This window comes from Rhinopithecus roxellana, chromosome 12 (genome assembly GCF_007565055.1).
Source record: "Rhinopithecus roxellana isolate Shanxi Qingling chromosome 12, ASM756505v1, whole genome shotgun sequence".
Lineage (NCBI taxonomy): Eukaryota > Metazoa > Chordata > Mammalia > Primates > Cercopithecidae > Rhinopithecus > Rhinopithecus roxellana.
In genome coordinates, this window is record NC_044560.1 from 6,788,318 (window position 1) to 6,808,679 (window position 20,362).

Sequence of the window (20,362 nt, forward strand, 5' to 3'; positions counted from 1 at the left end):
ACTTTGTGGACAGAGCCCAGGAATCTGTATTCTAACACCCTCTCCCTATCTGTCCACCCCCATGGTGTTTATTAGGCAAACTCAGGGGAAGCTGTCTATGCCAACAGGGCAGTTGCCTCTTTAGCTACATTTGCCAAGAGAGAAGGGCAGAGCTGTCTTCTCCAGATCTCAGCCTCATGGTAGGCTCTGGAACCGCAGCAACACAGGCCAATGTGAGCCACCTGTGCAGCAACCGCCCCCTCCCCGCCCTGCACAACACAGCAGCAGGCAATCAGTTTACTGAACATATAGGAGAAAAATCATTTATTTATTTAATTTAAAACAGCAAGACTTCAGCTTCCACCCCATCAGGGCTTGTATTACAATTCTGCAGATGCAAAAACTCACACTTTTGATGCCACGACTAGAAGTTTGTAAAAACAATTTTTCTTGTTGTGGACATGTGAAGAGATCTGTTTGTATCTTCAGCCTGGGTCAAATAATAATCTTTATTTAAAAACAAAACAAATAAACCAAAAAAACCTCAAAAGCACAAAGAGGCAGAAAGCAGCTGGTAAACCTGGTTAAAAGACCAAAGTTCACAAAGTGCATGGGAGAGGGACGCTGAGCTGAGGACACTGTTCTGGCTGCAGAACGTGTTATGGCTGAGGTTACACTTGGGTGACTGGGGATGCAGGCAGAGAAACATTAACCGCACTAACAGAGGAGAAAGAAGCCCACTGGGGCTGTGCAAAGTGTCCAAGAAGCACAGCCCCTTTTGCCCTGATCAGATGTAACAGCCCTTCTCTCGAGCCCAGGAGTTCGAGATCTGTCTGAGCAACATGGCAAAACCTTGCCTCTACAAAAAATCAAAATTTAGCCAGCCCTGTGGTCCCAGCTACTCGGGGAGCTGAGGTGGAAGGATCGCTTGAACCTGGGAGGTGGAGGCTACAGTGAGCCATGACTGCATCACTGCATTCCAGCCTGGGTGTGGTGCTCCAGACAGTAAAACCCTGCCTCACAAAAATAAATACATTAAAAAGAAGTAACAGCCCCTCCTGGACTTGTTTTATTTTTTGAGATGGAGTCTCGCTCTGTCACCCAGGCTGGAGTGCAGTGGTGCGATCTCGGCTCACTGCAACCTCTGCCTCTTGGGTTCGAGCAATTCTCCTGCCTCAGCCTCCCAAGTAGCTGGCACTACATGCACACGCAACCACATCTGGCTTTTTTTTAAATTTATTTTTATTTTTATTTTTAGTAGAAACAGGGTTTCACCATGTTGGCCAGGCTGGTCTCGAACTCCTGACCTCAGGTGATCCCCCACCTTGGTCTCCCAAAGTGCTGGGATTACAGGCGTGAGCCACTGTGCCTGGCCTCCTCCTGGACTTTTAGGATGTGACTTCCTTCCCATCCAGTCTTTCTGTCTGAGCACTACCCACCCAGCTAGACTGACTTGGTAACTGGATCTAAGAAGGAGGCAATATTGCTGTTTTAAAGGTCGGTGGGCCAGAGGCCTGGGCTAAGGCATTCAGACAAGCCCCTGCCCTGCCCACCTGGTCACCACCATTCAGTGATCATTCATCTGTGGCAACAGGTGGGCAGCGGGGGAAAGCTGAATTAGATACCCGATGTGTAACTTTTTGGAGGTTTTTACGGAAGCAGATAGAGTGGCCAGTGGCATCAAAGAAATGGAATGAGAACTTGAGCCCAGGCACCCAGAGCAGGTGTTTTCTGAGCCCTCAGCTCCCTCTACAGGGCTTTCCCGACCACGGCCAGCCCGTTTGGGGAGTCACGTCTCAGCCCTGGCTTGGGTACAGCAGGGAGGGCTCTGGAGGCCCCTGCTGAGCAGGGTTGACTCTAACACTCTTCCTCTGTGTCTTAGTACTGTCTTTTGTCTTTTATCTGTAAATCATGTTCTCTTTTGCTGCAAGCAAATTCCTGAATTTTTGCTCCCTTCTAGAAGCTCAAGTGAGGGTCTTTACCAGAGACATACCCAGAGATCTGCTGGAATGTCTTTAGGGAGTCCAGAACTCACTTACAGAGGCTACCTCTGCCGCGTGGCTGTCCCTGGAACAGCCCAGAGCTCTCTTTCACTCCTAAGGGGATGTCTGTCTCGCTAATTTCCATCAAGAAATCTGTTTTCTCGGACAGGCACAGTGGCTCATGACTGCAATCCCAGCACTTTGGGAGGCTGAGGTGGATCACCCGAAGTCAGGAGTTCGAGACCAGCCTGACCAACATGGTGAAAACCCGTCTCTACTAAAAACACAAAAAATTAGCCAAGCATGGTGACAGGTGCCTGTAATCCCAGCAGCTTGGAATTGAGAGGCAGGAGAATTGCTTGAATCCTGGAGGCGGTGGTTGCAGTGAGTCAAAATCACACCACTGCACTCCAGCCTGGGCAACACAGTGAAACTCCATCTCAAAAAAAAAAAAAGAAACAGAAATCCATTTTCACAGGAAACCAAAAATCAGCATTTTGGACTCAGTCCGCTAAATGATTATTCCTTTCCTGATACAGATTTTGGTTTTGAGAGTCAAACAGGGATAGGCAGCACAACGTGACTTTGGTTTTGATCCAGAACCATTTTACTAAGCTCAGAAAAGCATGCTTTGTCAAGTTCCGATGGATTCCAAGGGAAATCACCTATCCCAGGTAAAGCTGTACTTTCTCTCGCCAAGCGCCTGGAGGTAGCATCTCCACTTCCCATTCTTTGCCAATGGCTCCTGTGACTGAACAGAGAAGCTTTTTCTGAAATAAGATGAAAGTGTTTGTGGAAGAGCCACAGAATAAAAATAGAGATACAAGTGCTTACTTTCAATTCTTTTCTTTTAAATGTAAATAATTGCTCCATGATCCATGCCGCCACTTACCCCAACTGAATACCAAAACAGCCGAATCCTTCTGAATCCTTATTTTTTTTTAATTTTTTTTTTTTTTAGAGACAGTGTCCTGCTGTTTCCCAGGCAGGAAACAGCTGAGTGGCAGTGGTGCCATCCCAGCTCACTGAAGCCTCAAACTCCTGGGCTCAAGGGATCCTCCCACCTCAGCCTCCTGAGTAGTGGGGACTACAGGCGCGCACCACCACACACGCTCTAGGCGAAAGAATGAGGCTCCTTCTCAAAAAACAAAACAAATAAAAAACAAAACAAAACAAAAAGCTGAATCTCAATCTTAAAACCTTCACCTTTAGGGAGGAATGTTTGTTTGAGACCAAGTTTCACTCTTGTTGCCCAGGCTGGAGTACAATGGCACGGTCTTGGCTCACCACAACCTCCACCTCCCGGATTTAAGCGATTCTCCTGCCTCAGCCTCCCAAGTACCTGGTATTACAGGTGCGCATCACCGAGCCCGGCTCATTTTTGTATTTTTAGTAGAGAGCGGGTTTCACCATGTTGGCCAGGTTGGTCTCGAACTCCTGACCTCAGGTGATCTGCCCACCTCGGCCTCCCAAAGTGCTGGGATTACAGGTGTGAGTCACTGTGCCCGGCCTGAGGAATCGTATTTGGATTACTCATCTCTCCGGCCACTTTAACTTACCAAAAACTAAACTAAGAAGTAAATAAACCAGAATCTCTCCCCGCTCACCCACTTTGGTCTCTCCAAGAAAAAGAGGATTATAAGAAAGGAGCTGGGGAGACAGTGGGGTCTTCACGGGTTCCCTGAGACGCCTCTTCCTGCCCCTGTTCCAGCCTTGGAATTGGAAGGAGGGAACCTGTGTCTGAAGTGATTGACAGGTGGGGGCAGGAGTGTGGATTCTGGCCTGTGCTCGACACTCAAACCCAAGCTACAGCAAGGGTTAGCAGCCCACAGAGGGAGAGGCCAGGAGGCGCAGGGAGTCTGCTGTCCCTAAGCAGCTGTGCTGGGCTGTGCTCACCCCTGGTGATCACCACGCAACCTCAGGGGAACCTTCAACCTGGTGAATGGCAGCTGGTTCCGCTGTTGAGCAAACTCTCCAAGGAAAGCTGGGCTCTCCAGAGAATCTCAACTCCCGGACCATGATGTCTCAACACCATGATGTCTGGATGGGGACACCTCTCTGGGGCCCCCAACAGCTTATTTAATCACACGGAAGACAGGTGCACAGGTGTGGATCCCTCAAATTGTAAACAGTGCTGTGTGGCCCTCAGGACACCAAGGTCCACTGGGTGGAGGCACCGTGGCTGCAATCGTGGACCACTGGTTTCCCTGAATCTCACTGCTACCCTTATGCAGATGAACGCCCACCCCAGTGCGCCAGGACACTGGTACAGGTGAAACTTGCTGCCTGAGGATCTAGGAGGTAGAAGAAGCTGAGTTGGCGGCTGCTCTCCCAGTGGAGCCGAGAGCATCAATACCCGGGGCTTCCGGTGCAGCAGACATGCACTTCCGCCCCTGCAGCAGGCACTCACAGAAGCGCCCACCCCCAGGAAAGCAGCACCTATGCACAGAACTAGAAAGGACAAAAGCTCAGGTGCTTGGAAGTTCCCCTGGGGTCCCTTGGAATTCCTGAGATTCTCCTGGCTTGGAGGGTGCGGGAGCCTTGGGAGTGCCGGCCGGGCTCTTGGTGGGAGGCTGAGAAGAGCAGCAGCAGCAACAGAGAGAGAAGAGCCGGGTTCGGACGGCGCGGGTGCAGAGGACGAACATGATGCAGTTGGCACCTCCCTGAAACGTGTTCCCGATACCCTGGTCAGGAGAAAAGGAGCTGTGAGCATGGGGCTGGAGTTGGTCTCAGAAACACATGTTCTCTTAATTGTTCCAATTAAGAGAAACGGCTAGGCTGGGCACGGTGGCTCACGCCTGTAATCCCAGCCCTTTGGGAGGCTGAGGCAGGCAGATCACTTGAGGTCAGGAGTTGAAGACCAGCCTGGCCAACATGGTGAAACCCTGTCTCTACTGAAAATATAAAAATTAGCTGGGCGAGGTGGTGTGCACCCATAGTCCCAGCAACAAGGAGGCTGACACAGGAGAATCGGTTGAACCCAGGAGGTGGAAATTGCAGTGAGCCAAGATCCCACCACTGCACTCCAACCTGGGTGACAGAGCCAGACTCTGTCCCTGCGCCCCCCCTAAAAAAGAGAAATGGCTGAGACACACACACACACACACATGCATACACACATGCATACATGCACACACATGGGGTGGCTGGGAAGTGCTGTGTACCCCAGCACCTCCCCCCATCCTCCCCGCCATGGCTGATCTGGGATGACCTTGGCAGTGGGCCTCCAGCAGGGCTCCAGGTCTTCTGGGCTGGGAAGGACCCAGGAGCAGTCAACTCTCCTGGGGCTACTCCTAGACCACTGGTGAGCACCTCCCCACCCCGGACCACACTGATCCCACTCTGTCTCCTCTCTTCAAGGCCCTGTCTCGGGCAGAGAGGAAGGCACAGCACAGTGGGGCCGAGCTCCCTCCCTGCAGCTGTGCCTTGGCCAACACTGGGGTGCAGCCACTGTGCTGCGGGAAGGAATCAGGCTGTGCCTCCTCTGGGGGCAGGGATGACAACAAGGGCCAGGGAGGGCAGAACGACCTACATGCAGAACGACCAGCACCGGAGTCCGCACCGCGGGGGAGTCACAGAGGGTCAGCACGAACCGCACGGTGCTCCAGACCCGGAGGCAGATGAAGATGAGCGGGATGAGCACCAGCTTCTTGTCCGCCACGGAGCAGCGGCGTGGCAGGCGGTGCTCCTCGGAGAGGATGGGCCGGTACTCAGAGAGCGCCGTGTGCTGTGTGGGGACAGCGAGGGCAGACTTGAGCAGATGGGCACCCTCCCACCACATCCACCCAGGCTGCCCAGGTCTTCCCAGGGACCTGAACTAGCTCAGGGAGGTAGGGGAGATGTGTGGTGGAGCCCGGATCCTTTCCCTGAACCCTGACTGCTAGATCCTCCACCCAGTCCCCATCTCCATGTGGAGGTCTCAAAGTCATCTGAAACAGCTCAGGTCCAAGACAGAAGACAGATCTTGACCCCTGAGGCCAATGCTCCCTTCCTGGTCTCAGCTCATGGAAACAACAGCTTTCCAGCTGCCTAGGCCAAAGCCTTGGGGCTCTGCTTTGAGCCCTTTCTTTGTCCCACAGCCCACATCCGACCCCAGCAAGTCCTGCGGCCCTCTTTGTTTAAAATAGATACAGGGTCTCACTATGTTGCTCAGGCTGATCTCAAACTCCTGAACTCAAGCAATCCTCCTGCCTCAGCCTTGCAAAGTGCTGGGATTACAGGTATGAGCCGCCACCGTGCCGACTTCTAACTTCAAAACAGATCCAGATTCTGGGTACTTCTGCCACCTTCTGCCACTGCCCCCATGTCCAGGCTGTGTCACCGCTTCTCTGGATGGGCTCCCTCCTCCGCCCCTGCCACTCCGTCCTGCTCCCCACTGAGGTCCATTCTCAACACAGAAGCAGCAGGGCTGCTTGAAAACCCATCTGCTCCAGCAAGTCCATTCGGAGCTCTTCAGTGCTCCCCACTCCACACGCTCCTTATAGTCACAGCAGGGCCAACCCTTACGGTCACAGCGAGGTCAACCCTGCAGCCACACCGACCCCCTTGTTATACTGCAGACACACAGCACCCACACCCCAGGGCTCCGCACTGGCTGCTCCCTTGCTCTGGAATGCCCATCTCCATCTGTCCCTGGGCTCCCCCCTTGTCCACTTCAAGACTTTGCTCAAGCAGCACCTTCTGGATAAGGCCCGATGCCCCTATTTAAACTGCACAGAGGCCGGGCACAAAGGCTTATGCCTGGAATCCCAGCACTTTGGGAGGCCGAGGCGGGCAAACTGCTTGAAGTCAGGAGTTCGAGACCAGTCTGGACAACATGGTGAAACCCCATCTGCACTAAAAATACAAAAATTAGCTGGGCGTGGTGGCACATGCCTGTAATCCCAGCTACTTGGGAGGCTGAGGCAGGAGAATTGCTTGAACCTGGAAGACGGAGGTTGCAGTGAGCCGAGATCGCACCACTGTGCTCCAGCCTGGGCAACAGCAAAACTCCAGCTCAAAAATAAATAAGAAAATAAATAAATAAATAAATAAATAAATAAATAAATAAATAATAACTACACAGGCACTTCCTAGATAGTCCCATCCTCACGTTCCGCTCTTTATTTTAGTCTGTTTCCCATAGTTTGTCTCACCCTCAGTCCCAGGACATCATTCATCTTTGTTCCTCGGGCTTATTGCTTATCATCGTCCTCCCCTCCAGAAAGCAAGCCTCCTCCCTGCACAGGGAGGGCCTGCTGTGCCCCCAGCCCACCCACCTCTCCGGGAGGAGAACAAAAACGTGATCTTGAGCCAGTCTTGGCTTTCCTCCTCCTGGAGAACGTCTTTCATGAGAGGAAGAGGAGATTCCTTCCAGATCAAAGCTGAATTTGTAAAAATAGATGAAACCACTCATAATGAAGATGTGCTTTTTTTGGCCGGGAGTGGTGGCTCATGCCTGAAATCACAGTACTTTCGGAGGTCAAGGCAGGAGGATCGCTTGAGCCCAGAAATTTGAGAGTAACCTGGGCAGCAGAGTGAGACACTGTCTCTACAAAAAATTTAAAAATTAGCTGGGCATTGACCAGGAGCAGTGGCTCATGCCTGTAGTCCCAGCACTTTGCGAGGCTGAGGTGGGCAGATCACTTGAGGCCAGGTGTTCAAGACCAGCCTGGCCAACATGGTGAAACCCCGTCTCTACTAAAAATACAAAACTAGGCTAGGCACGGTGGCTCACGCCTGTAATCCCAGCACTTTGGGAGGCCAAGGTAGGTGGATCACTTGAGGCCAGGAGTTCAAGACCAGGCTGGCCAAAATGGTGAAATCTGTCTCTACTAAAAATACAAAAATTAGCCAGGTGTGGTGGTGCATGCCTGTGGTTCCAGCTACTTGGGAGGCTGAGGCATGAGAATTGCTTGAACCCGGGAGGCAGAGGTTACAGTGAGCTGAGATTTGCCACTACACTCCAACCTGGGCAACAGAGCAAGACTCTGCCTTAAAAACAAAAACAGAATTAGCCAGGTGTGGTGGCACACACCTGTAGTCCCAGCTACTCGGGAGGCTGAGGTGGAAGAACAGCTTGAATCCAGAGGTGGAGGCTGCAGTGAGCCAAGATCGCGCCACTGCACTCCAGCCTGGGCAACACAGTGAGACTCTGCCTCAAAAACAAAAAATGCATTTTTGAGCTGGTCCTGTGCCTGGGACGCTGAAGGCCCAGGGGAGGGGAAGTGCCTAAGGTTTCCTGCCAGCACCTGGTGTCCTGTGGAGTCACTGGTGCACGGTGGTATCTCTGAGCCCCCAAGCTTCTGCAACTCACCTGCTCAGAGCCTTCCTCGTCCTCCTCCTCCTCCTAGGGCTTTTAGCAGCAGCCCAGGGAGCTGGACTTCCCGCTGCACCCCTCCGAAACAAGTAGGGGAGCTCCAGGGTGGGACTGGTGCACGAACTGCCCACTAGCTTGGCTGCAGTCTGCTCCTAGCGGTGCCTGTCCCAGCTCAACGACTCTTGGCTCTTTCCTAACTAGAGGCAACTAGCACATGCTCAGCTCCCTGCCCACTGCTACCCCGTTTTTCTGAAACACTTGCTGATTTGGAAAAGAGGACCCATTGTCACCCGCAGGGGTCGGCCTCAGCCCCGCAGGCTTCCTGCCCTGCCAAAGCAGAAAGACAGACACACAAAGGGCATCTGTAGAGGAGAGTCCTGGGCAGGGCCTGGCGCAGCGCCTGGGAGCCTTCATCGGGGTCCCGGAACCTTCCCAGGGCAGTGGAGAAGAAGAGGAGGTGAGAAGAGCATCCATCACCCAGGCAGGAGACCAACAGTTAATAAAAGGGTATAAGAAGACAAAAGAGGATTTCTTTTTTTTTTTTTTTTTGAGACAGGGAATCACTCTGCCACCCAGGCTGGAATACAGTGAACTCCCAGGCTCAAGCGATCCTCCTGCCTTACTGTCTCAGCCTCTCAAGTAGCCAGGACTATAGGCATGCACCAGCACACCAGCTAAGTTTTTTTTTTTTTTTTTTTTTTTTTTTTTTTGAGATGGATTCTTGCTCTGTCGCCCAGGCTGGCGTACAATGCTACAATCTCGGCTCAAACTGCAACCTCTGCCTGCTGGATTCAAGTGATTCTCCTGCCTCAGCCTCCTGAGTAGCTGGGATTACAGGCACCTGCCACCATGCCTGGCTAACTTTTATATTTTTATTATAGATGGGGTTTCACCATGTTGGCCAGGCTGGTCTCAAACTCCTGACCTCAAGTGATCTACCTGCCTCGGCCTCCCAAAGTGCTGGGATTACAGGTGTGAGCCACCACGCCCAGCCTTAATTTTAATTTTAATTTTAATTTTTTTTTGGAGGTGGAGTCTCACTCTGTCGCCCAGGCTGGAGTACAGAGGCGCAATCTCGGCTCACTGCAACCTCCATCTCTTGGGTTCAAGCGATTCTCCCACTTCAGTCTCCTGAGTAGCTGGGACTACAGGCGTGTGCCACCATATCCAGCTAATTTTTGTATTTTTGGTAGAGATGAGGTTTCACTACGTTGGCCATGCTGGTCTGGAACTCCTGACCTCACGTGATCCACCCACCTTGGCCCCACAAAGTGTTGGGATCATGGGCATGAGCCACCGTGCCCAGTCCAAAAAGGATTTCAGACCAATTGGGAAGTCCCACAGCCATCTCCAGCAAGGAGTCCAACTGAGGCAGAAGAGGGGTCTAGGGCAGGTGAGAACTGGCTAAATTTCCAAGTAAAAAGAAGAGAAAACTAGAGGTCTTGATGCCGGAAGACACAATGGGAGGGGAGGGCGGGGATTAGGTGTCCAGATGGCCACAGCCGCAAGGTGCATCCTGGCTCAGAAATGGCTGCTGGGTGGACAGAATGGCCTACAAGATGGGTACACACCCTCCTACAATTTCAGCCCTGAAAACTCAGAGGGCAAAAAGAAACACAGGGACTCACCCCAGCAAGCCTGCAGGATGAGCCCGGAAGTCTGAATTTAGAGCATTTCCTCTGGATCTATCTTACTGCTCCAGCCACTCCTCACATGGAATCTTTGCCCGTAGTTACCTGCACTTCTGCCTCACTCCAGGAGGGCAAGATCCATGTCCGAGTCCTCAAGATAAACCCCCATGCTATACACAGTTTGGTGCTAGTAGATGCTCAGTAAAAACATACTGAATGAGGCTGGGCACTGTGGCTCACACCTGTAATCCCAGCACTTTGGGAGGCTGAGGCAGGCAGATCACTTGAGGTCAAGAGTTCGAGACCAGCCTGGCCAACATGGTGAAACCCTGCCTCTACTAAAAGTACAAAAATTAGCTGGGCATGGTGGCACGTGCTTATAATCCCAGCTACTCGGGAGACTGAGGCAGGAGAATCACTTGAACCTGGGAGGCAGAGGTTGCAGTGAGCCAAGATTGTGCCACTGTACTCCAACCTGGGCGACAGAGCAAGACCCTGTCAAAAAATAAATAAAACTAAAATAACACACAGAATGAGTGGTCGAGTGGATCAATGAATGGGTCATCTGTGGCCTTTTGCAGGCGTTTGCTTGCAGCCAAGAGGAAACCCCTAGTTCACATATGCAGACTGGCAGGCAGGAACAAGGAGGAACTGGGCCAAGGTGTCAGAGGAAAGCCATGCTTTCCTAGGCTCTCCAGCCAGCCCAGCCTACTGATTTCTGAATTCCGGAAAACCCTGCCATTTAGGATATAATAAATCACGAAGCAAAGTTAGGTGAGTTATTTGTATCATTGACTGTGAAATTCCACAGTCCTCCTGGGGAACCCTGGTCTTGGGTCCATCCTCCCCTTTTAGCTAAATTTCTCAAGTTTAAGCAGCCACCACAGGCCATCCACCAGGGGGCAGGAGAGGGCCGTGACCGAGGACACGGCAGCTCTGTCCGCAGGAGCCCTGCGCCCCGGCAGGCCCTTAATCGGCTAAGCCTCCCTTTCCTTATCTACAAAGGAGCAAAAGGACCCAGCTCCTAATGGGGCAGCTGGAACCGATGCACGATCCGTGTAATACAGCATGTTGCATGGTGTCTGGTGCACATTAAGTGCCTGGTCCCCTCCAGCCCATCACTGGTTCTGTCCCCAGAGACGCAGCCTGTCCCCTCGGGTGGTCAAACTCAACGCCAGGCCCTGCACCTGGGCACAGAGGCCATGAGGAGGGCCCTGAGTTCTGAGGGCAGTGCCTACCGCTCTGTTGATGTGCTTCCGGACCAGGAGGTACAGCAGGGGCAGCAATATGTATGCCAGCATCTCCCACAGCTTCCCCGTCAGCAGCATCCACAGGACGGGGTCCTTGGCCTCTAGGTCAATCCAGCACCAGCCCACAGACACGTCCGAGGCATCATAGCCAATCTTCTTCAGGGCGACGGCTGCCACAGTGATGACCAGCGGGACCCCCCAGCTGAGGAAGAAGGAGAGAAAGAGGCACTGGGGCCAGGCCATGGCTCCCAGCAATGTCAGCCCTCACAAAAATGACAGAGGACGCCCTTCAGAAAGGGAATGGTGCTCTCCGGAGCCTGGATGGCACAGTGGCCCTGGAAAATAAGGGATAGGTGTTGCCCCAGGAGCCTGGCTCTACTTTAGAATTCTTCAGGGACTGGCATTAGAATTGAGTGACGTGGGACAGCCAGCTCCCAGCGTGTGCCCAGCTGCTTTTGCATACACGTGCGTAGAGTTCGAGATGAGGCAGGCCAACATGGCGAAACCCTGTCTCTACTAGAAATACAAAAATTAGCTAGGCGTGGTGGTGCATGCCTGTAATCTCAGCTACCTGGGAGGCTGAGGCACGAGAATCTTTTGAACCCAGGAGGTAGAGGTTGCAGTAAGCTGAGATTGTGCCATTGCGCTCCAGCCTGGGTGACAGAGCGAGACTCCATCTCAAAAAAAGAAAAAAGCTTTGTATACATGTGTGTACAGAGCACACGGCCAGGCAGGTGTGTGTGTGTTTGCTGCTGTCATGACTGCTGTGAGTCACGTCCTGCTGTCCCAGGGTTCAGGCCTGTGGTGCAGACACTGGTGCTGTGTGGGGCCTATCTGATTTCTGTTCCGGGAAGCCTTGGGCACCAGCGAGCGAACACCTGTCCATGCTCATGCAAATGTGCCACAAACGACCAGCGACCCTTGGTCAGCCCTTGGGTCTAGTGGTGCACACGTCAGGGGCTTAGGGTTGCCTGGGTGGGGAATTTCAGGGTTCTGCTTACCTTCGGCCGGCTCTAGGAGGGGGAACGTGGCTTTGAGCAGCACGTCCCTTCGGCCTTGAGGACGTCTTACGCAATGGCGGGGAATGGAACCTGGCAAGGGTCAACGGGGACCTCTGAAAGCATAAAGCTCAGGTAGGGGCCCCTCCAAGGGCAGTGTTGGGCTCAGTTTTCTCCTTTCTATTTTTGAGATGGAGTCTCGCTCTGTCACCCAGGCTGGAGTGCAATGGCACAATCTCAGTTCACTGCAACCTCCACCTCCTGGGTTCAAGCGATTCTCCTGCCTCAGCCTCCCAAGTAGCTGAGATTACAGGCGTGCACCACCACGCCCAGCTAATTTTTGTATTTCTAGTAGAGACAGGGTTTCACCATGTTGGCCAGCCTGGTCTCGAACTCCTGACCTTAGGTGATCCACCTGCCTCAGCCTCCTAAAGTGCTGGGATTACAGGCATGAGCCACCATGTCCGGCCCAGGCTCAGTTTTCTAGAGTGCTCTCCCATAGCCAGCCACACAGCCAGGGGTAGGCCCCTTCCCTGCAGTCCCTGAACCAGACTGTTCCTTACACAGCAATGGAGTACACAAAGGCTACAGGGCTCCTGAGAGAGGCAGCCAGTGGGGTAGTTAAGAGCTTGGATTTCAGTGTAGTGGGCTGGATCCAAGTCCCGGCTCTGCCCCTGCTCGGGAAAGTTATTTAGCCTCAACACGCCAGGTTCTCTGCAAAGTGTGGATGACGACAGTGACTGCAGGGTGTCATCGTAGGGTCGTTACGAGAATAAATACATGTGTGTACAGAGCACATGGCCAGGCAGGTATGTGAGTGTTTGCTGCTGTCATGACTGTTGTGAGTCACGTTCTGCCATCCCAGGGTTCAGGCCTGTGGTGCAGACACTGGTGCTGCGTGGGGCCCGTCTGATTTGTCCGGGGAAGAAGACACAGTACCCCTGTCCTAAGTTAGGTGCCTGAAGTGCAAAGCCTTAGGTAAACAGGAATGATACTATGATAACTATGAGATCAAAATTCAATGTGAATCTGAGGCCAGAATGAGGCCAGGAGAATTGTGCTTCAAGGGGTTCTCCCAAATGCTGCAGGGCTGGCAGAGGAGGCCGGGCAGGGACGAAGATGAGAGGGAAAAGTCAGTTCCCTGGGACTGGGAAGGCCTCAGGTAGGATGCTTCCAGAACAGAGGGGCTCTGGCCAACCATCCCCTCTGCAGCGTTCTCCAGTCCCCACTGGCCTCTGTAGGGAGGGGCAGGAGTGCTGATGGCAGAGTCACGTCACCTTCAGTGGCCTCGGTGGCAGGAGGCAGCGTGTCCTGTTGGAAGTCACAAAGACACTGGAGCAAAAAGACCACAAAAGGCCAGGCGTGGTAGCTCACACCTGTAATCCCAACACTTTGGGAGGCCAAGGTGGGTGGAACACTTGGGGTCAGGAGTTTGAGACCAGCCTGGCCAACATAGTGAAACTCCGTCTCTACTAAAAGTACAAAAATTAGCTGGGCGTGGTGGTGTACGCCTGTAATCCCAGCTACTTGGGAGCCTGAGGCAGAAGAATCGCTTGAACCTGCGAGGCAGAGGTTGCGGTGAGCCGAGATCATGCCACTGCACTCCAGCCTGGGCGACAGAGCAAGACCCTATCTCAAAAAAAAACAAAAAACAAAAAACCAAAAAAAAAAACCCCACCCATAGAAAGTAAGAAAAGGTTGTTTTAAAACTCATGATGGGGCCGGGCGCGGTGGCTCAAGCCTGTAATCCCAGCACTTTGGGAGGCCGAGACGGGCGGATCACGAGGTCAGGAGATCGAGACCATCCTGGCTAACACGGTGAAACCCCGTCTCTACTAAAAATACAAAAAACTAGCCGGGCAAGGTGGCGGGCGCCTGTAGTCCCAGCTACTCGGGAGGCTGAGGCAGGAGAATGGCGTAAACCAGGGAGGCGGAGCTTGCAGTGAGCTGAGATCCGGCCACTGCACTCCAGCCCGGGCGACAGAGCGAGACTCCGTCTCAACAAAAAAAAAAAAAAAAAAAAAAAAAAAAAAAAAAAAACTCATGATGGGCAGGGCAAGGTGGCTCATGACTGAATCCCAGGACTTTGGGACTTTGGGAGGCCGAGATGGGTGGACCACCTGAGGTCAGGAGTTCGAGACCAGCCTGGCCAACATGGTGAAACTCGTCTCTACCAAAAATACAAAAATTAGCCGGGTGTGGTAGTGCATCCCTGTAATCCCAGCTTAGTGGGAGGCTGAGGCACGAGAATCCCTTGAATCCAGGAGATGGAGTTTGCAGTGAGCTGAGATTGTGCCACTGCATTCCAGCCTGGATGACGAAGTGAGACTCCGTCTCAAAAAAAAAAAAAAAAAAAAAAAGCAAGTGGCCTTAAAGTGCCACCAAGCCAATCCTCCAGTCATAATGTGCTGTTCCTCATTACTTTACAGTTGCAGGATTCCGCTAAGGAATTCTGGGAAGGGGGTGAGCACTGTATGTAGGAACAGTCTCCCTGGAGGGGGCTGGTCTGGAGCTGGGGGGGCCACTCATATAGGGGATTCCCCTCTGAGCTGGGCATGGGAGGGTCACAGTCGGCACAGCACTCCTTTGGGCTCCCTCTACATCCCCGACAAGCCTTATGGGAAACCAGGGGACCACACAGCCCCACACTCTGTAACTTTAGGGCTGCAATACTGAAGCTACACAGCAGTAGATTTCTTCTGTGATACTGAGTTTGTGCTGGGAAATAACCAAAGGGAAGGTCAAATAGGCAGAGGGTTTTGAAAGGGTTAAGAATGTGGGTTTAAATTAGCTGGGTGTGGTAATGCACACCTGTAATCCCAGCTACTCAGGAGGCTGAGGCAAGGGAATCATTTGAACCCGGGAGGCAGGGGTTGCAGTGAGCTGAGATTGTGCCACTGCACTCCAGCCTGGGTGACAGAGCGTGACTCCGTCTAAAAAAAAAGAATATAAGAATGTGGGCCTGATCAACAGGGAGGGGTTGTTTGAACACACAGAAGGAGCAGCTGTGTGAGGGCCAGAAGCTGCTGGGGTGGGAGTGGTCTTTAAGTGAGAGGCGGTAAGAGGTAGAATCAAGGAGCCGGTGGGAATGAAGAGAGTGGAATGGTCCAGTGATCCTGCAAAGCAGGCTGGGCCAGACTGACTCATGTACAGGCATGGACAATGGTGTGTTGGGAACATTTCACAGCTGGCTCTCCAGAAAAACGCAGACGTATGCAGGTGTGCATGTATGCATGTTTACACAAACACATATAAATGTATAAATTTCACCCGCAGGATGTGAAGCACACAATTTATAAATAATAATAATACTCCTTCTTTATCGTCCATTCCATGCAGCCAACTGATGCTCACAGAAGGCTTTTGATGATTTCAGCCAAACCCTGGATTTTGCCAACCTGTGGATGCAATCAGCAAATGAGAGAGCTCCGTGGCATGAAGTTAATTGATGCTTTCATTTCCTTTAAGAAGATGAAAATGAAATAAGGAAGAAATAGAAAACAAGACATAAGTTGTCACCAACCAGTGACATGAGCAACTTCTCTGCTGAATCAGGTACGAGTTTTCTTCACCCCCACACTGGGAGAGTGTTTCCTCAATTTTTTTCTGCTCCATGATCCTGTCTCTTCTCATCTCTTCTTTCCATACTGGGTTTTCTGCCTGCCCCAACACAGCTGCCATCTCTTCTTAATTTAAGCTCAGAGATGAGTAACACTTAAGTTTAATCTATACCTTTAACGTCTTCTCCATTACTTTTTTAAGTCTAGATTAGGGGTCCAGCAAACTATGGCTGTTAGGCCAAATCTGGCCCACTGTTTGTTTTTTTTAGATAAAGTTTTACTGCAACACAGCCATATTCAGTCATTTACAGATTGTCTACCACTGCTTTCAGGCAGAGTCGAGCAGTTACAACTGAGGCTACATGGCCCAAAAAGCTGAAAACACTTACTTTCCAGGAAAACTTAGCTGACCTCTGCCCTACACAATCAACAAAGCAATAAATCAAGCCATCAAGCCTTGATTTGTAGTCTTTGCCAACTTCCATGTGTAAATACTTCCACCATGGCCAATTTCCAGCCACCAACACATGTAGTTGGAAACAGATGCACGCAGCACACCATTATACAGTATTTTCACCACACAGATTTGATAGATGCAACAACCTCAAGTGTATAAAGAGCAAAATAGCTATGACACAATGAGCTTTGAATATTTATGGCTTTTTAATTTTTATTTTATTATTCCCAGCACTTTGGGAGGCCTTGGCGGGCGGATCACGAGGTCAGGAGTTCAAGACCACCCTGACCAACATGGTGAAACCCCGTCTCTACTGAAAATCCAAAAAATTATCTGGGCATAGTGGCGCATGCCTGTAATCCAAGCTACTCAGGAGGCTAAGGCAGGAGAATCGATTGAACCAGGGAGGTGGAGGTTGCAGTGAGCCGAGATCGCGCCACTGCACTCCAGCCTGGGTGACAGAGCGAGATTCCGTCTCAGAAAAAAAAAAGTATTATTATTTTAGAGACAGAGACAAGGTCTTACTCTGTTGCCCAGACTGGAGTGCAGTGGCACAGTCATGGCTCACTGCAGCCTCCAAATCTCGGGCTCAAGTAATCCTCTCACCTCAACCTCCAGAGTAGGGGGTACTACAGACACATGCCACCATGCCTGGCTTATTTTTTGCTTTTTGTAGAGACAAAGTCTTGCTTTATTGCCCAGGCTGGTCTTGAACTCCTGGCTTCAAGTGATCTTCTCACCCTGGCCTTTCAAAGTGCTGGGATTATACACATGAGCCGCCATGCCCGGTCTATTATTTTTTAAGATGGGATCTCACTATGTTTTCTCAAGTGATCCTCCCATCTCAGCCTCCCAAGGAGCTAGGACTACAGACAGGAGCCCCAGGCCCAGCTTTGTTTTTAATATAATCTAGTTTTTAATACTGGTGGTATCTAACAATCAGCTCACAAAATTCCCTAAAATGTAACAATCGTGTCTCTCAAGCTGGCTCCACGACACCACCAGACATAGGATAAAAATGATGAGCTGACAGTGCTCCAGGTTCCCGACTACTGGGTAAGGAGAAAGTTGGTGTTTCTGGAACTCTCAGAAGGATAAACAGAGCAGTTCTCCAGCCAGGGGGCCATTCCGAGCTGCAGGTAGTCTAAATCTGATAGGTGCTCCACAAACACATGTGTGGCATAAATCCTGCTTTCTAGAAATGCGTATTGCAGTTCTGACATGTAGCCGTGCACGGTGGCTCATGCCTGTAATCCCAGCACTTTGGGAGGCCGAGGTGGGCAGGTTACCTGAAGTCAGAAGTTTGAGACCAGCCTGGCCAACATGACGAAATCCCATCTCTACTAAAAATACAAAAAATTAGCCGGCTGTGGTGGCGGGCACCTGTAATCCCAGCTACTGGGGAGGCTGAGACAGGAGAATCACCTGAACCTGGGAAGTGGAGGTTGCAGTAAGCCAAGATCGTCCCACTGTACTCCAGCCTGGGTGACAGAGTGGGACTCCGTCTCAAAACAAACAAACAAAAAACCACAGTTCTGATATGTAACACCTAACAGTTTTTCCCTCCTTCACAAGGGAAGCCACCACCCCCAAAAAAATAAAGCCAGAACAAGTAACACAGGGCTTAATAACTGCACACATGAAAAAGACCAAGGGATTTAGTTGATTACAACCTAGAAATTCATGTGGTTGGAGGGGTTGTGCTGCTGCTCAGATGTGGGTGGCTCAGAACAGCCAATGGCTGGTGCTGCCTGCCTGTGAGTGGCCATATGCAGCCCACATTCTAAACCTGAGACTGGCAGGCTGGCACCAGTGCCAGGGCACCTCAGGAGCATGTGAAGAGACGCTGGGCCTTGAGCGATCCTCAAATGGTTAAAAAGTCTTGAAGAGGACCTGGTGGTGGAGAAGTGATTAGATGCCGGAGGAATGGGCGGGGTCCTGCCCAATCCTAAACCCGGGGGCTGAATAGGCAGCTTCCACCGAGAGAAGGTGAGTGCCCATGTTTAGGGGGTGCCATGACAGGTGCTGGGTGGGGATGCATGATGGGGATGTGGGTTAGAGCAGGTGACCGATAAGGCCCCTCCTCTCTAAACCTGTGACTCTGAGGCTGGGAGGAGGCCAGGCTGAGCCTGCCTGGATGGAGGAAGGTAACTCTGTAACTTGAGTGTGACTCTGATGTGGCAGGGGCACTACAAGCTTCTCCCAGAGGTGTCCAGGCCCCAGCTCCAACTTGTATTTGCCTAGAAACAAAAGCCAGACTCCAAGCCGGCTTCCTCCCCACTCAGAGGCTGTTAAGGGTTCAACTGTGTCCCCCACAAATTTCATCTGTTGAAGTCCTAATCCCCAGAACCTCAGACTGTGAGTGTATTTGAGAGACAGGGTCTTTCAAGAGGTGATTAAGTTAAAATGCAGTCATCAGAGTGGAACCTAACCTAATGCGACTCTGCTGTCATAACTTATAAGAGGAAAGGCCGGGCATGGTGGCTCACACCCATAATCTCAGCACTCGGGGAGACCAAAGGATCGCTTGAGCCCAGGAGTTTAAGACCAGCCTGGGCAACAAAGTGAGACCCTGTCTCTACAAAAAAAAAAAACATAGAAATTAGCCGGGTGTGGTGGCACACACCTGAAATCCCAGCTACTCAGGAGGCTGAGGCGGGAGAACTGCTTGAACCCAGGAGGTTGAGGCTGTAGTGAGCCGTGACTGTGCCACTGCACTCTAGACTGGGTGAGAATGAGACCCTTTCTTTTCTTTTCTTTTCTTTTTGAGATGGAATCTCACTCTGTCTCCAGGCTGGAGTGCAGTGGCGTGATCTCAGCTCAATGCAACCTCCGCCTCCCAGGTTCAGGTGATTCTCCTGCCTCAGCCTCCCAAATAGCTGGGATCACAGGCACTCACCATTATATCCGGCTAATTTTTGTATTTTTAGTAGAGACAGGGTTTCACCATGTTGGCCAGACTGGTCTGGTACTCCTGACGTCAGGTGATCCGCCCACCTCGGCCTCCCAAAGTGCTAGGATTACAGACGTGAGCCACAATGCCTGGCCATGACTGTCTTAAAACAAAAAAAGCAAACAACAGCAACAAAAACAAGAAGTGATGAGCACACAGATCTTTACAGAGGGAAGACCAATGGAAGACCCAGGGGGAAGATGGCCATATACACGCCAAGGAGAGAGGCCTCAGGAAGAACCAGTCCTGCCCTCACCTGGACCTTGCACTTTAGCCTCCAAAACTGTGAGAAAATAAATTTCTGTTGTCTAAGCCCCCAGGCTGTGGTACTTTGTTAGGGAAGCCTGAGTAAACATTGCAGAGGTTTTTTACAGACTAGACAGGAGAGACACGTGTCCCGGCAGCGGGTACTATCCCAGCTCCTAGGGCCCCCAGTCTTACAGGTCATGGATGACTTGGAAACTCCCTACCCCCACAATGCCCAGATTGGCAAAGCTGGGCCAGGACCCTCCACCAGCTCATGGAGGAGAAACTGACAAAAAGCCATTCATACTCGTCAGGAGCTCAGCCCTTTCTGGAACTCGACACCTTTTGTTTTTAAATGTCCTCCAGAGAAAGGCAGTGGAAGTACTGCCGGGGATTAGCCAAGCAGTGAAAAAACCACCTGCCCCGGCTGGCCTAGTGTCCGTCAGACCAGGCCACTTGTCCCCAGGACGGCAATGCTCTCGGCTTCCCTGACCTTCAGAGCGGGTCCTTGGGAGTTCCCAGCCCTGCCCAGCTGGGGATCTTCAGTTGTGTGGTTCTGGAGCCTGTCCCCACCAGAGTCAGGGCGGGGGCACCTGCAGACAGGGAGACACACTTCACTTCACACACAAATGGACAGTTACACTGAAAAGCGGCCCACTGGTTTTCAAAGACCCTTGGAATGCCATTCCCGCTGCCAGGAAGGGGTCAGAGGTCAGACTGAAGCGGGTTCAAGGCAGGGTCTGCTCAGTCACCAGCTCCAACTCTGGGGTTCCTGTACCTTTTCCCCACCCCAAACCTCATCCTTCCTACAGATCTCTGGGGGCTGGCACCTGCTGGGGGAAACAAGCAGGCCTCTTCTCTGGGCCAAACACACCATGCCTGGTGTAGGTACCATGAGGCCTGGGGACGTTAACATAACTCAGAAAATGCTTTGAGAACCAAACTCTTGTGCAACAATATGCCAATTTAAAAACCTCAGGACACAGCAGGGCTGGGGGAAGCCCAGCC

General features: G+C 51.8%; 1 protein-coding gene across 1 annotated transcript in view; it reads right to left on the reverse strand.

The window, feature by feature from the left end:
- Positions 1-288: 288 nt before the first annotated feature.
- GPR157 (G protein-coupled receptor 157) overlaps positions 289-20,362 on the reverse strand; it is a 28,469-nt gene continuing 8,395 nt past the window's right edge. Inside the window, exons 2-4 of the mRNA XM_010364186.2 lie at positions 11,129-11,342; positions 5,494-5,688; positions 289-4,645 (exon numbers count right to left, since the gene is read on the reverse strand). Coding sequence (XP_010362488.2) covers positions 4,430-4,645; positions 5,494-5,688; positions 11,129-11,342 — 625 coding nt within the window. The 3' untranslated portion in view covers positions 289-4,429. The remainder of the gene's footprint in view (positions 4,646-5,493; positions 5,689-11,128; positions 11,343-20,362) is intronic.